The sequence below is a fragment of the Lethenteron reissneri genome, chromosome 56, assembly GCF_015708825.2.
Source record: "Lethenteron reissneri isolate LAM-NWPU_2019-01 chromosome 56, ASM1570882v1, whole genome shotgun sequence".
Taxonomy (NCBI): Eukaryota; Metazoa; Chordata; class Hyperoartia; order Petromyzontiformes; family Petromyzontidae; genus Lethenteron; species Lethenteron reissneri.
This window is the reverse complement of record NC_083834.1, coordinates 1,619,613-1,635,427: the sequence shown is the minus strand read 5'-3', so window position 1 is coordinate 1,635,427 and position 15,815 is coordinate 1,619,613. Positions and strand designations below refer to the sequence as shown.

The 15,815-nt window shown below is 60.2% G+C and overlaps 1 protein-coding gene across 2 annotated transcripts in view; it reads left to right on the top strand.

The window, feature by feature from the left end:
• Window positions 1–15,562, top strand: part of LOC133356953 (sentrin-specific protease 6-like) — a 41,837-nt gene extending 26,275 nt beyond the window's left edge. For both annotated transcript variants that reach the window (XM_061574673.1, XM_061574671.1), the window contains 13 exons: window positions 309–524; window positions 1,372–1,399; window positions 2,937–3,113; window positions 3,467–3,753; window positions 4,183–4,310; window positions 4,703–4,819; window positions 8,823–8,945; window positions 9,537–9,629; window positions 9,715–10,045; window positions 11,214–11,335; window positions 12,395–12,463; window positions 13,521–13,671; window positions 14,190–15,562. In XM_061574673.1, the coding sequence (XP_061430657.1) occupies window positions 309–524; window positions 1,372–1,399; window positions 2,937–3,113; window positions 3,467–3,753; window positions 4,183–4,310; window positions 4,703–4,819; window positions 8,823–8,945; window positions 9,537–9,629; window positions 9,715–10,045; window positions 11,214–11,335; window positions 12,395–12,463; window positions 13,521–13,671; window positions 14,190–14,708 (2,361 nt within the window). In that variant the 3' untranslated portion in view covers window positions 14,709–15,562. The remainder of the gene's footprint in view (window positions 1–308; window positions 525–1,371; window positions 1,400–2,936; window positions 3,114–3,466; window positions 3,754–4,182; window positions 4,311–4,702; window positions 4,820–8,822; window positions 8,946–9,536; window positions 9,630–9,714; window positions 10,046–11,213; window positions 11,336–12,394; window positions 12,464–13,520; window positions 13,672–14,189) is intronic.
• Window positions 15,563–15,815: the final 253 nt, after the last annotated feature.

Here is a 15,815-nt window from a genome sequence, read left to right as displayed (position 1 = left end):
CTGCTGCCACCGCTGTGTAGCTCTCCGGCGTGTCTCTGGTTGTCGCGCGATTTCCGACGTTTTGCCCCCCCCCTTCCCCCCACCCCGTTCCCCCCACCCCCCCTCCCCCCTTACACGGTGCCGGCAGCTTCTTCAGGGAACGGAAATGGAAGCTCCCCCACCTTGGTAGCTGGCCGCTCGCTAACAGCACGGTTGGCTACGCACGGTGCGAAAGAAGTTCAGCGTGCGTGCGTGCAGCAGTCTGTTAGAGGGATGCGGTGTGGTGAGGAGGCGTCTCCTTTTCTTTGCTTGTGCGTGCGACCTCGCAGTTTGGTCAAAGCCCGGTGCCGGTGAAGCGGCCGCGCATCGCGGTGGGGAGGAGGGGGTCCTGCGGCGGCAGCAGCGGCGCCGGCACGGCCGCCAGGCCGGCGGCGACGGCCGCCCCCAGCAGCCTGGCGGGGCTCGACGAGTCGGCCGCCATCAGCCTGGTGTGCCGCATGTTCCGTGTGGGGACGCTCAAGATCAGGGAGCCGTGTCTCGCCGTGGTAACAACGCACGCGGCTTCACACACCCTGCCACCGCAACCACAGCCACCGCCAACAGTACCGCAGCCACCACCGCCGGCACCGCCGCCACCGCCACCACAGCCACCACAGCCACCGCTACGACATCCACTGCTACGACAGCCACCGCTACCACAGCTACCGCCAACAGCACCGCAGCCACCACCGCCGGCACTGCCACCGCCACCACATCCACCGCTGCCACCGCTACCACATCCACCGCTACCACATCCACCGTCACAACCACAGCAGGCACCACCGCCGGCACCGCCACAACTGCCACCACAAACACCACCACAGCCACCACCACCGCAGGCACCACCGCCGGCGCCACCACCACCGCCGGCGCCACCACCACCGCCACCCCAGCCACCACGGAACAGAGGGCTTCGCTCGTACGCAGACTTGACGACGGCGGGGGGGGAAGGGGAAATCTCTGCTCTGCCATTTGTTTACCCCGGGAATGTCTCGCTGAGCTGCTTGAGACTCGTTGGGTCAGGGAGGGTCTTGCATTGGGACCTTTGGGCAATTTTTTTTCTTTCGTTGACATTGTTCATTGTTTTTCTTTTCGCATTTTTCTTGGCCGTGTCTCCGATGCGTTCTCTTCCTCCGCACGGATCACTCTGATGCCTGTTCCTCTGCACCACGGATCTGCCTTGCAAACCTAGCTGGGTAACGGGCTACACGGGGCTTTCCGTGTAACAAATACATCTTGATTTGATTGAATGATTTTGCATTTGGGAGGAGAAAACCCTGCGCACGAGGAAACAGCAGCATCCAAATTATGTGTATGTGTTTAAATAATTTTTTTACTTTGTTTATCTTTCAGTTTTCGGAGGACGGATTGCGGTTTGAAGGTGAGTCGCACGCTCGCCAGCGGGAAGAGACGATCGCAAGGCGACATTCACACCGATACCAATACAAATAAGTATTATCACTACTACTGTCCACCCAGGAAAGTCTCCACAAGTCTCAATCAAGATTCTGGAGGGTCCTGCAACGTTGTCACAGTGGGGGGGGGGGGGGCAATGCTGCTGCTGCTGCGTGATCCCCATTGAGTGACTTGCAGGCAATTGTTCGAAGACATTCGGGATGTTTTGAGGCATCGCCGGTTACATTTTTAGCCGGACAAACCCCGTGCAGAACAGGGGGAGGATGTACAAAACTACACGCGGGAAGGCGCCCGGTTCGGGAATCAACCCCAGGCACTTGTACAGAATAGCTGTAAGCATAGCTGCCCCCTGGGGTGCCCGAGGCTAGACCACATGGCAATCATCGCCCCCAATACCGGCAGACTTATGCCCGGTTGCAGGCCAGGCGCTGGTTTACCTTGTGCCACTCATTACACAAATAAAGCGCAACACCTCGCTCATCTTGTCAAGGAGCATGAACCATCACGCAAACTCCGGTCGTCTTTGCAGCGGCTTTTGGCGAGCCATCGAACAAAGGCGCTCGCCGCATCGCGCTTTTTCCAAAAGCTTCTGAGGACATCTGGAACTCTCTCTTCCTTCCGATATTAGGTGGCCACTGGAGCCACGCACTTTTACATCTAGATTGAAAACTCATTTCTTTAGAACGGCTTATTCGAGTTTAGTTTGATGTCCCCCCGCCCCGCACCTCCGATTAGCACAGTTGGCTACGTACGGTGTGAAAGAAGTTCAACAAAAACAAAGATTGCCCGTATAGTCACGACAGACTGTTGGGGCATGTGCTGTTAGCAAACACCTGTGAAGGTCAGAACGGGGCACAAGGGGGTGAGTGACCAACACCATACCCGGCCGCCTTTGTCTCCCCAGTGCCGATGTTTTTACACACCGCACCAGGTACTCATTTGAGGATGAGTAGACCTAGTGGAGGCACAGGCCCGGTTCAGATAATCGTCACCGGTGTTGGCCGTGAGCAGGAATCGATCTCGGGTTGCCGGGTTCGTAGCGCAGTGCGTTAACCCCTACACTGCCGCTCCGCACACACACTGACACACACACTGACGACGCACACTGACACGCACACTGACACGCACACTGACACGCACACACACTGACACGCACGCGCACTGACGCGCGCACTGACGCGCGCACTGACGCGCGCACTGACGCGCGCACTGACGCGCGCACTGACGCACGCACTGACACGCACTGACACACACACTGACACACACACTGACACACACACACACACTGACACGCACACACTGACACGCACACTGACACGCACACTGACACGCACACTGACACACACACTGACACACACACTGACACACACACACACTGACACACACACACACACACTGACACACACACACACTGACACACACACTGACACGCACACTGACACGCACACTGACACGCACACTGACACACTGACACGCTGACACACATGGTTCTCGTTCCACAGACATGAAGGCGGAGGCCCTGACGTTGGCCGCCAGGGAGCTCACGTCGTTTGAGATGGCATTCAGCCGCACGTGCTCCATGCTCTTCATCCAGACCACATCCATCGCCGCGCAACGCTTCTGCCACCAGCTGAACATGAGCCGCGACAAGCAGGAATGGTTCAACCCGACAGGCAACGGTGAGTGAAGGCGGAGACGTGTGTGTGTGGAGCCCGGTGAGCAGTGGGTCAGCGGTTAGCACCCTGCACTTTGTAGCTGGTGACCCGAGTTTGATTCCCATTCACGAGTAACACCTTCGACAAATGATAGTCCCGGGCCTCCCCAAGGTCGACTCAACCTTAAATGAGTACCCGGCGCGATATGTGAACGTTGCCACTGGCCCGGCGTGACGCTGACCCACCCAACCCGCGCCGGCCTTGCCAAGTGCCGGTACTCGCTAACAGCGCTCGTCCCAACAGTCCGTGACGGGTTTACGGATTGTCGTGGTGGTGGTGATGATGGTGGTGGGGGGTCTGTGTCTGTGTCTTTGTAGACCCCAAGGAGATGTACATCATCCTGGTGCTGGACAGCTACCCCGAGTATCCGGCCCAGAAGGAGCTGAAAACCCTCATGGAAGCCGTCGGATGCCGCAACAGCATCCGGGGATTCTGCCGGCAGATCAAGACCCTCGAGGCCAACCAGAGGCTCATCCTGAGCACCGCCGGCACCGCCGGCACCGCCGGCACCGCCGAGCCGGCGGGCGCCGCGGCGGCCGACGAGGCCCTCGCCTCCTCGTCGTCCGCCGAGGACGGAGCCCCGTCGCCCGCCGCTGGTCGCAAGGTGCGGGGGGGGGGGGCCTGCGGAGCGAGAGCGGGGTTTGGGCGACGCTGTGCCCACTCACCTCCCCCCCACCCACCCCTCCCTACCTTCCTCCAACGGCCACAGTACCCTGTGCCAGGCTAGGTGCACTGCCTTAGGTCAACATTCCCTGTGCCCCCCACCCCCTCTTTTACCGAGTGCCTGGCGCAGCATGTAAAATCGGTCCTGGGCCTCCCCTAGGTCGACTCGGCTTCAAATGAGCAGCTGGCGCGGCGATGCAAAACGTCGTCATTGGGGAGACAAAGGCGGCCGCGGCCCGGGCGCGGCGCCGATCAACCCCACCCCCTCGTGTGCCGTTGCCGGCATTTTCACCGGCGCTCGCCAATGGCACTTTTGCCCCCCCTCCCCCGGGGGGGGGATCTTTCTCCGTCTCTTTTGCCGCGTACGCAGGCGCCCGCCTGCACGCTCCCGTCGTACCAGCTGCGCACCACGCGGAGGATCGCCGTCAGCACGAGCAGCGCGAGCAGCGCGAGCGCCTCTCCGACCGGCGCCGACGGCTTCTCGGTGACCGTGGAGAAGTCAGTTTCACCGCCGAGCACGGCCGCACGCGACCCGACACAGAACGACGAACGCCGACGGTGCATCGCCACCGCCAACATCATCGCCACCAGGGCCGGCCCTAGGAGGGGGTGTTTTGGGCCTGGGGAAAATCACACCGTGTGGGTCCCCCGCCCCCATCTCCCCCGAGGGACTCCTTCAAACTAAACCGCAATTATTCCGTCCGACACCGCACCGCCACCAGTGCGGTGCCGCACCGCCACCAGTGCGGTGCCGCACCGCCGATTGCGACGGTTGGCAACGTGCGGTGTGAGAGAAGTTCAACGTACGTACTTACAAACACCGCGATGGCACTAACACGGAGGCACGTGCGTCGCCCCGCGTGCTCTACCCCGCCCCGTTTGCTCTCCAGGCTCGTGGTGTTCCCTCCGCCACCCGCCAAGGGCGCCATCAGTGTGACGAGCGAGGACCTCTCCTGCCTCAACCCGGGAGAGTTCCTCAACGACGTCATCATCGATTTCTATCTCAAGTGAGTGGCACGGCAGCGGCAGAAGCTGCAGAAGTAGCTGTAGAAGCAGCAGTAGCAGTAGTAGCAGCAGCAGTAGTAGCAGCAGCAGTAGCAGCAGTAGTAGCAGCAGTAGTAGCAGCAGTCGCAGAAGCTGCAGCGGCAGCGGATGTAGTAGAAGCTGCAGCTGCGGCAGTAAAAGTAGCAGCAGCAGTAGTAGCAGCAGTCGCAGAAGCTGCAGGGGCAGCGGATGTAGTAGAAGCTGCAGCAGCGGCAGTAAAAGTAGCAGCAGCAGCAGAAGAAGTGTCGGCAGAAGCGGCAGCAGAACCAGCAGCGGCGGAGTGAGCGTCAAGACCTCGGCCTATGCAGGAGGGCCGGCAGCTCAGGGGCCACAGCGCCGAGATCGCGGGCGATGAACCACCCGGGTTCCACGGGCAGTGCAGCGTTGATGGTCTCTGCTGTGTGTGTGTGTGCTGTGTGTGTGTGGCGTGCGTCACGTTTGTGGTGCTGCGTGTGCTGTGTGTGTGTGTGTGCTGTGTGTGTGTGGCGTGCGTCACGTTTGTGGTGCTGCGTGTGCTGTGTGTGTGTGTGTGGCGTGCGTCACGTGTGTCGTACTGCGTGTGCTGTGTGTGTGTGTGTGCTGTGTGTGTGTGTGTGGCGTGCGTCACGTTTGTGGTGCTGCGTGTGCTGTGTGTGTGTGTGTGCTGTGTGTGTGTGGCGTGCATCACGTTTGTGGTGCTGCGTGTGCTGTGTGTGTGTGTGTGTGCTGTGTGTGTGTGGCGTGCGTCACGTTTGTGGTGCTGCGTGTGCTGTGTGTGTGTGTGTGCTGTGTGTGTGTGGCGTGCGTCACGTTTGTGGTGCTGCGTGTGCTGTGTGTGTGTGTGTGTGCTGTGTGTGTGTGGCGTGCGTCACGTTTGTGGTGCTGCGTGTGCTGTGTGTGTGTGTGTGCTGTGTGTGTGTGGCGTGCGTCACGTTTGTCGTGCTGCGTGTGCTGTGTGTGTGTGTGTGTGCTGTGTGTGTGTGGCGTGCGTCACGTTTGTGGTGCTGCGTGTGCTGTGTGTGTGTGTGTGCTGTGTGTGTGTGGCGTGCGTCACGTTTGTGGTGCTGCGTGTGCTGTGTGTGTGTGTGTGTGTGCTGTGTGTGTGTGTGCTGCGTGTGCTGTGTGTGCTGTGTGTGTGTGGCGTGTGTCACGTTTGTGGTGCTGCGTGTGCTGTGTGTGTGTGGCGTGTGTCACGTTTGTCGTGCTGCGTGTGCTGTGTGTGTGTGCTGTGTGTGTGTGCGGCGTGCGTCACGTTTGTGGTGCTGCGTGTGCTGTGTGTGTGTGGCGTGTGTCACGTTTGTCGTGCTGCGTGTGCTGTGTGTGTGTGTGTGCTGTGTGTGTGTGTGTGTGCTGCGTGTGCTGTGTGTGCTGTGTGTGTATGCTGTGTGTGTGTGTGTGCGGCGTGCGTCACGTTTGTCGTGCTGCGTGTGCTGTGTGTGTGTGGCGTGCGTCACGTTTGTCGTGCTGTGTGTGCTGTGTGTGTGTGTGTGCTGTGTGTGTGTGTGCTGTGTGTGCTGTGTGTGCTGTGTGTGTGGCATGTGTCACGTTTGTCGTGCTGTGTGTGCTGTGTGTGTGTGGCGTGCGTCACGTTTGGCGTGCTGCGTGTGCTGTGTGTGTGTGTTCTGTGTGTGTGTGCTGCGTGTGCTGTGTGTGTGTGTGTGCTGTGTGTGTGTGTGCTGTGTGTGTGGCGTGTGTCACGTTTGTCGTGCTGTGTGTGCTGTGTGTGTGGCGTGCGTCACGTTTGGCGTGCTGCGTGTGCTGTGTGTGTGTGTGTGGCGTGCGTCACGTTTGGCGTGCTGCGTGTGCTGTGTGTGTGTGTGTGGCGTGCTGCGTGTGCTGTGTGTGCTGTGTGTGTGTGTGGCGTGCGTCACGTTTGTTGTGCTGTGTGTGCTGTGTGTGTGTGGCGTGCGTCACGTTTGTTGTGCTGCGTGTGCTGTGTGTGTGTGGCGTGCGTCACGTGTGTCGTGCTGTGTGTGCTGTGTGTGTGTGGCGTGCGTCACGTTTGTTGTGCTGCGTGTGCTGTGTGTGTGTGGCGTGCGTCACGTGTGTCGTGCTGCGTGTGCTGTGTGTGTGTGTGGCGTGCGTCACGTTTGTTGTGCTGCGTGTGATGTGTGTGTGGCGTGCGTCACGTGTGTCTTGCTGTGTGTGCTGTGTGTGTGTGGCGTGCGTCACGTTTGGCGTGCTGCGTGTGCTGCGTGTGTGTGTGCTGTGTGTGTGTGTGGCGTGCGTCACGTTTGTTGTGCTGCGTGTGCTGTGTGTGTGTGGCGTGCGTCACGTGTGTCGTGCTGCGTGTGCTGTGTGTGTGTGTGGCGTGCGTCACGTTTGTCGTGCTGTGTGTGCTGTGTGTGTGTGCTGTGTGTGCTGTGTGTGCTGTGTGTGTGTGCGGCGTGCGTCACGTTTGTTGTGCTGTGTGTGTGTGTGTGTGCTGTGTGTGTGTGCTGTGTGTGTGTGTGTGTGCTGTGTGTGCGGCGTGTGTCACGTTTGTTGTGCTGTGTGTGTGTGTGCTGTGTGTGTGGCGTGCGTCACGTTTGGCGTGCTGCGTGTGCTGTGTGTGTGTGTGTGCTGTGTGTGTGTGGCGTGCGTCACGTGTGTCGTGCTGCGTGTGCTGTGTGTGTGTGGCGTGTGTCACGTGTGTCGTGCTGTGTGTGCTGTGTGTGTGTGGCGTGCGTCACGTGTGTCGTGCTGTGTGTGCTGTGTGTGTGTGGCGTGTGTCACGTGTGTCGTGCTGTGTGTGTGTGGCGTGCGTCACGTGTGCCGTGCTGCGTGTGCTGTGTGTGTGGCGTGCGTCACGTTTGTCATGCTGTGTGTGCTGTGTGTGTGTGGCGTGCGTCACGTGTGTCGTACTGCGTGTGCTGTGTGTGTGTGTGTGCTGTGTGTGTGGCGTGCGTCACGTTTGTCGTGCTGTGTGTGCTGTGTGTGTGGCGTGCGTCACGTTTGTCGTGCTGTGTGTGCTGTGTGTGTGTGGCGTGTGTCACGTTTGTCGTGCTGTGTGTGCTGTGTGTGTGTGCTGTGTGTGTGTGGCGTGTGTCACGTTTGTTGTGCTGCGTGTGCTGTGTGTGTGGCGTGCGTCACGTTTGGCGTGCTGCGTGTGCTGTGTGTGTGGCGTGCGTCACGTTTGTCGTGCTGTGTGTGCTGTGTGTGTGTGGCGTGCGTCACGCGTGTCGTGCTGTGTGTGCTGTGTGTGTGTGGCGTGCGTCACGTTTGTCGTGCTGTGTGTACTGTGTGTGTGTGGCGTGTGTCACGTGTGTCGTGCTGTGTGTGTGTGGCGTGTGTCACGTTTGTTGTGCTGCGTGTGCTGTGTGTGTGGCGTGCGTCACGTTTGGCGTGCTGCGTGTGCTGCGTGTGTGTGTGCTGTGTGTGTGTGTGGCGTGCGTCACATGTGTCGTGCTGCGTGTGCTGTGTGTGTGTGGCGTGCGTCACGTTTGTCGTGCTGCGTGTGCTGTGTGTGTGCTGTGTGTGTCACGTTTGTCGTGCTGTGTGTGCTGTGTGTGTGTGGCGTGTGTCACCTTTGTTGTGCTGCGTGTGCTGTGTGTGTGTGTGTGGCGTGCGTCACGTGTGTCGTGCTGTGTGTGCTGTGTGTGTGTGGCGTGTGTCACGTTTGTCGTGCTGTGTGTGCTGTGTGTGTGTGGCGTGCGTCACGTGTGTCGTGCTGTGTGTGCTGTGTGTGTGTGTGGCGTGCGTCACGTTTGTTGTGCTGTGTGTGCTGTGTGTGTGTGCTGTGTGTGTGCTGTGTGTGTGTGTGCTGTGTGTGTGGCGTGCGTCACGTTTGTCGTGCTGTGTGTGTGTGTGCTGTGTGTGTGTGTGTGCTGTGTGTGTGTGGCGTGCGTCACGTGTGACGTGCTGCGTGTGCTGTGTGTGTGTGGCGTGCGTCACGTTTGTCGTGCTGCGTGTGCTGTGTGTGTGTTTGGCGTGCGTCACGTTTGTCGTGCTGTGTGTGCTGTGTGTGTGTGGCGTACGTCACATTTCCTGTGCGCGCCGCCGACCCAGATACCTGGTGATGGAGAAGTTGGCCAAGGCCGACTCTGAAAAGATCCATATCTTCAGCTCCTTCTTTTACAAGCGACTCAACCAGCGCGACAAGAGCCGCTCAGAGGAGGCGGCCGGCCTCACGTGAGCTCCCCCCCCCCGACCGACCCCCATGCCTTCTCGCACCCCAAGACGGAGTGTGCGGTAGCGTGTGTGTGTGTGTGTGCTCTGCATGGCAGTGTTTGACTTCGACGTTTTCGATCGCGACACAAGCGGCGATCGAAACGTCGTAGTTTTTTGTTATTTTCTTTGAACCTATCTATGTGACTTTACCGAAAGACCCAAATAATATGAATTCCTGCAGTCACGAAAGCTACAAGTCCAGATTTGGTGTATCGGTTAGCGCTGCGCTACGAACCCGGTGGCCCGAGTTCGATTCTCGCTTATCTGAACCGGTCCTGGACCTTGCCTAGGTCGACTCAGCCTCAAATGAGTACCCGGTGCGATATGTAAAACAACACTAGGGAGACAAAGGCGGCCGGGCGTGGTGCTGGCCACCCACCCCCTCGTGTGCCGTGCAGGCTGTCCGGGGGATCTTTGTCTTCATGTGAGCGAGTGTATCGGCGGGTGAGCAGATATCTCAGTGAAAGGCTTATTGACCTTCTGCGTGCACGCCCCCCCCCCCCCCCCGACGTGTGCTCATCCCCCCCCCCCCCCCCCACGTGCTCGTCCCAGGCTGCCTCAGCGGAGGCACCGGCGCGTGCGAACCTGGACGCGCCACGTAGACATCTTCGCCAAGGACTTCGTCTTCGTACCGATCAACGAGACGTGAGTGGTGGGGACGGGCGCGGGGACGGGCGCGGGGACGGGCGCGGGGACGAGCTTGTCTGTGTGTCTGTGTGTCTCTGTACAGTTCCCACTGGTTCCTGGCCATCATTTGCTTCCCTGGGCTCCAGGGAAAGTGCTACGTCCCAAAGGCTAAGAGCCTCGCCTTCGCAGCTAGCAACAGCAGCGGCAAGCAGGGCGGCACCACCATCACCCCCACCAACAACAACGGCAGCAACAGCAGCAGCAACAGCAGCAGCAGCAGCAGCAGCAATGCTGCCCCCACCAGGGTGGAGGTGTTTGATGGGTCGAAGGTCGCAGAGGAGGAGGACGGAGAGACGGAGAGCCAGGCCGGGTCAGACGACACCACGGAGCAGCTGATGCAGCAGACGATAAGCCTGGAGCACTCGTCCAACAACGTGAGTCGCTCACCTTCACCGCATCGCTCGCCCTCACCGCATCGCTCACCCTCACCGCATCGCTCGCCCTCACCGCATCGCTCACCCTCACCGCATCGCTCACCCTCACCGCATCGCTCACCCTCACCGCATCACTCACCCTCACCGCATCGCTCACCTTCACCGCATCACTCACCCTCACCGCATCGCTCACCCTCACCGCATCGCTCACCCTCACCGCATCGCTCGCCTTCACCGCATCGCTCACCTTCACCGCATCGCTCACCCTCACCGCATCGCTCACCTTCACCGAGCCGCTCGCCTTCACCGAGCCGCTCACCTTCACCGAGCCGCTCACCCTCACCGCATCGCTCGCCTTCACCGAGCCGCTCACCTTCACCGCATCGCTCACCCTCACCGCATCGCTCACCCTCACCGCATCGCTCACCTTCACCGCATCGCTCGCCTTCACCGCATCGCTCACCCTCACCGCATCGCTCGCCTTCACCGCATCGCTCACCCTCACCGCATCGCTCACCTTCACCGCATCGCTCACCCTCACCGCATCGCTCACCCTCACCGCATCGCTCACCCTCACCGCATCGCTCACCCTCACCGCATCGCTCACCTTCACCGCATCGCTCGCCTTCACCGCATCGCTCACCCTCACCGCATCGCTCACCTTCACCGCATCGCTCGCCTTCACCGCATCGCTCACCCTCACCGCATCGCTCACCTTCACCGCATCGCTCGCCTTCACCGCATCGCTCACCCTCACCGCATCGCTCGCCTTCACCGCATCGCTCGCCCTCACCGCATCGCTCACCTTCACCGCATCGCTCACCCTCACCGCATCGCTCGCCTTCACCGCATCGCTCGCCTTCACCGCATCGCTCACCCTCACCGCATCGCTCGCCTTCACCGCATCGCTCGCCCTCACCGCATCGCTCACCTTCACCGCATCGCTCGCCTTCACCGAGCCGCTCACCCTCACCGCATCGCTCACCTTCACCGCATCGCTCACCTTCACCGAGCCGCTCACCCTCACCGCATCGCTCACCTTCACCGAGCCGCTCACCTTCACCGAGCCGCTCTTCTCCACCACGTCGCCCACAATGCTGCGAGTCACACTTCTCTGCCGTGGGCCAGTGACGACGACGATGACGTGGGCGTGTCGCACCCTGCCCAGGACTCGGGCGAGGAGGTGGGGGAGAGCGAGGAGGGGGGGCAGCGTCCCGCGCGTAACGGCGTCGTCCCAGCGGCACGCACCTCGGGACGCTGCCAGCGCGACGCGGACACCGTCTGCAAGCAGTGAGTGACGCCGGTGCCGCGATGGTCGTGCGGCCCGCGACGAGCTCGCCGAGCGCACCGCGTCGACCCGGCTAACCCTTCGCCATTCCGACGACTCGCGTGTACGTCGCCGAGCAGAACGACTTTATCGGTACCGAGGCTCCCACCAGGGCACGCGGGAGGGCGCGTGGCGCAGTTTGGCGCCGGCTGTCGTAGAGTGCGGTGGTCGTGTCGATACTCCGCGGTGCGTAACGACGTCCTTAAAAACAACTCCACTCTATGAGACATCCCCTTTACCAGTGGCAAAATATAGTAGTAGGTTTTTACCCTTTCAACTGGTAAAAAACTGACACCTTTATACAAGGCATCATGTTTGCAAGAACCACAACACAAGCAGTCAAAATGCAAACAAAAATAAACAACTCTGATAATGATATGGACAGTGCATATCATCATCAGAGTTGTTTCTTTTTGTTTGCATTTTGACTGCTTGTGTTGTGGTTATTGCAAACATGATCCCTTGTATAAAGGTGTCAGTTTTGTACCAGTTGAAGGGTAAAAACCTACTACAACAACTGCGCTGCTGCTACTGCTACTACTATTAAATGAATGCCAAGCCGCTCGCGCGTTTGGAGATTCGGCAGTGAACGGAGACGCCCCCCGTGCAACTTGCAGACGCCTCAGAACGGGGAAAGGGTGGTCATGGTTGTGCAGTTGTAACACCCGTGGGCTCACAGCATCAAGGGTTCGGCCTGGGTTCGATTCCAAACTCGGGCGTCCTTGCTGTGTGTGCGGAGTTACAAACCCGGCGACCCCAGTTCGATTCTCGCTCACAGCCAACACCAGTGACAATTATCTGAAGCGGTCCTGTGTCTCCCCGAGGTCGACTCGGCCTCAAATGAGTACCTGATGCGGTGTGTAAAAACATCGCCACTGGGGAGACAAAGGAGGCCGGGCGTGGTGCTGGCCACCCACCCCCTCGTGAGCCGTGCCGGCCTTCGTAGATGCTGCACAACACTTGCCCCAGCAGTCCGCTAAGGCTACACGGGGGGCGGGGGATCTTTGTCTTTGTGTGCGCAGGCCCTGCATCGTCATCATGGACTCCCTCAAGGGCTCGTGTCGCAACGCGGTCGCCAAGACGCTGCGCGAGTGAGTAGCGGCCAGGCGGCCGCGGGTCTCTTCCCCCACCGCGCCGTGCCGCGCCGTCGGTGGCTCGGCAGCGCTCGGCGGGAGAGCGGGTGGTTGACCCGGACCCGTCGTTTGCAGCGACAGGGTGGTGGCACGGTGGTAACACACACACGAGAGAGGGTGCCGCGGTGGCGAGATGTTAACTACCTCGCCTGGTATACAGGAGGTCGTGGGATCGATCCCGACCCTGACGCCTGCTGCTGTATATTTGGAGTTTGCGTGTCTCTCTCTCTCCTCGTGGTCGTGTGGATTTTTCTCCGGGTTCTCCAGTCTTTCCCTCCACGTTTAGAATCGACGTATTTGGCTGCTGCTGTAAATGTCCACGTGATAATCCACTTTGCTTCTGAAAAAGAGCTGTTACAGCTCAATGGGCCTTATCTGGTAAAAAAACTAAGTTTATTTTTAGTTTAGTTTAAGAATCTCCTGGGTTCCATTACAGACTCGGGCGCATCTCTGTCTGTGTGTTCTGTGTCTCTCCCCCTGTTCTGTGTGCGTTCCCTCCGGGTTCTCCGGTTTCCTCCCACGGCTAAACACACACACACACAATATGACTGTATTGGCCGAAACATTCCAATGCTGAAATATTACCTGCAAATTACTCAATTGAGATGCAGCAGCAGCAGGAAGCATCAACGCCTCCCAACTCTTGGCAGGACCCTCCTGAAAACGAGTCGCTATAGCTCAGTGAAGGGTTGTCCTTTGCATGGACTTTTCCCACGCCATAGGAATGAGGAATTTCCAGCACTGGCCTTGCACGGTCGGCTACGTACGATGCGAAAGAAGTTGAACACACGTACGTACGTACGTACAACGTACATATGTAAAACGGAGGATGCGCACGTCAATGCCTCGTTGTGGAATTTCCACCACTGACTTTGCAGCAGTCGGCTACGTACGGTGCTAAAGAGGTTCAACGCACGTGCGTGCGTACGCACAGCTTACGTACGCAGACACGGGGATGCGCACGCCAATGACCCGGCACTCGGTTGAGCGGGAACTCGCTTTGGCTTCTGGGCAGGTACCTTGAGGTGGAGTGGTTCGTCCGCCGAGGGGAATCTCGGCCCTTCACCAAGGACTCCATGAGATACTGCTGCCCCAAGGTGCCGCAGCAGGACAATTTCAGCGACTGCGGCGTGTACCTGCTGCAGTACGTGGAAAGCTTCTTTGAGGTACTGCTACCCCACGTGGTGGTGGTGGTGGTGAGTGTGGTGTGTCGGGTGTGGTGAGATGGATGTGGTGTTGTGAGTGTGGTGAGTTGAGTGTGGTGAATGGTGAGATGAAGGTGTTGTTGTTAGTGTGATGAGTTGAGTGTGATGTAGTGAATGCGGTCAGTGTGGTCAGTGTGGTGAGTTGAGTGTGGCGAGTGCTGTGAGTGTCGTGCGTTCCGTGTCTCACTCATATTGAAGTTTGCCATCGTCACTTGATGAATCTTGCGTGCGCTCCACCGCATCCAGCTCTGTACACGCACAAACACACACGAGACAAAGATCCCATCTACAGCCTTAACAGACTGTCTCGTAAGACCCTCCACCACCCGACCCAGCCAATTGTTCTTGTTTCACCGCACCGAGCGGCGAGTTGCGGAACGATCCTCGCAGCCAACACAAAAGTAGTCGATTATAGTTGCATGTCGACGAGTGGCTCTTAATCGACCCTTCTCCTCCCGGACCGCGTCCCTCTCCCCCAGAGCCCCGTCACGTCCTTCGAGCTGCCGCTGCAGCTGGAGAACTGGTTTCCGCAGGAGCGCGTCAAGCGCAAGCGCACGGAGTTGCAGCAGCTCATCCTGCTGCTGCACCACCAGCTGCAGCGCGCACCCCGCACGGTGCCGCGCGACCGCTCACCTCGGCACGCCACCCCCGACTCCTCCGGCGCTCCGAGCCCCGAGGCCAACGGGGACGCGTGCGGGGCGCCCCGCAGGGAGGGAGACTCGGGAGAGGGGCAGCAGCAGCAGCAGCCCGCGGGGGACTCGCGGCGCAGGAGAAGCGGGGAAGAGAGAGGGGATCGTGAGGAGGAGGAGGAGGCCGATGAGGAGATGACGACGTCGGAGCGGGAGGACGAGGAGGAGGAGGAGCGGGTGGTGGAGTCGTCCAACGACTGTGAGCTGGAGTTCATGACGGAGGAGGAGGGGGGGCTGGTTCGAGGTTCGAATCCCTCGTCGACGACGACGGACGAGTCGGAGCACAAAAAGTTCGGCGTCGAGACGTGACGGCGGTCGTGCGGTGTGCGTGGTTGCGCGTCGGCGCGCGTGCGAGAGTATGAATGCGCGCGTGCGTGCGAGAGTATGAATGCGCACGTGTGAGTGGGGAGCGGTGGCGCAGTAGTTGGCGTGCCGTGCTAGGATCCCGACGAACCGAGCTTCATTCCAACTGAACCAGTCCTGTGCCTCCCATAGGTTGACTCAGCCTCAAATGAGCACCTGGTGCAGTGTGTGAACATCAGCACTGGGGAGACGAAGGCGGCCCGGCATGGTGTTGTCGGCCCCCCCGCCCCCTTGTGTGCCATCGGGTGCTTGCAGCACTTGCCCGACAGTCTGGTCACGTCGACACGGCGGGGTCTTTGCGTGTGCAACGCTTGCAACTCCTTTGCTTGCCGTCATTAGTTAAGCCTCGCTCTGCTTGCACGCGGATGAGAAGCGGATTCTCATGTCATTGGCGGGTGCCACTTGGCCCACCGCCCCTCCACCGTTGATCAATAACGAGCTCAGGAGAGCGAAACTCAACGTGCTCTTGCGTTCTCCAATCCAGGGTCGAGGGTCCACTCGACCATCATCCCTCCATAGTCACGATGACGATTGCAACCGTGTGGAATGTCAACTGTTGTTAGTCCCGGCCATAGTAATGTGGAATTTGGTGGCGAGGGGGCGGGGAGCTGCTGTGTGTATTGCCCTGCAATCGGCAGGAACGTCGATGGGGACCGAGGCGTCCCGTCGTGTCAAAAGCAATCGCCCCTCGGGCCGACGCACGCGCCGCCAAGTTCGACGCGAGCGGCCTTCTTGTCGCCTCGGCTCTCGAGCGCAGGCTACCGCCGCGTTCACCCGCGCGTCACCCCCCCCCCGCTCCCCCCCCCGCTCCCCCCCCCCCCCCGCTCCCCCCCCCCGCTCCCCCCCCCGCTCCCCCCCCGCTCCCACCCCCCCTCCCCCCCCGCTCCCCCCCCCCGCTCCCACCCCCCGCTCCCCCCCCCCGCTCCCCCCCCGCTCCCACCCCCCCGCTCCCCCCCCCGCTCCCCCCCCCGCTCCCCCCCCCCCCGCTCCCCCCACACGGCGTCCGCTCACGTTGTGCGCGAGCGATGTTTATGAGAGAATTGTAAATAGTGA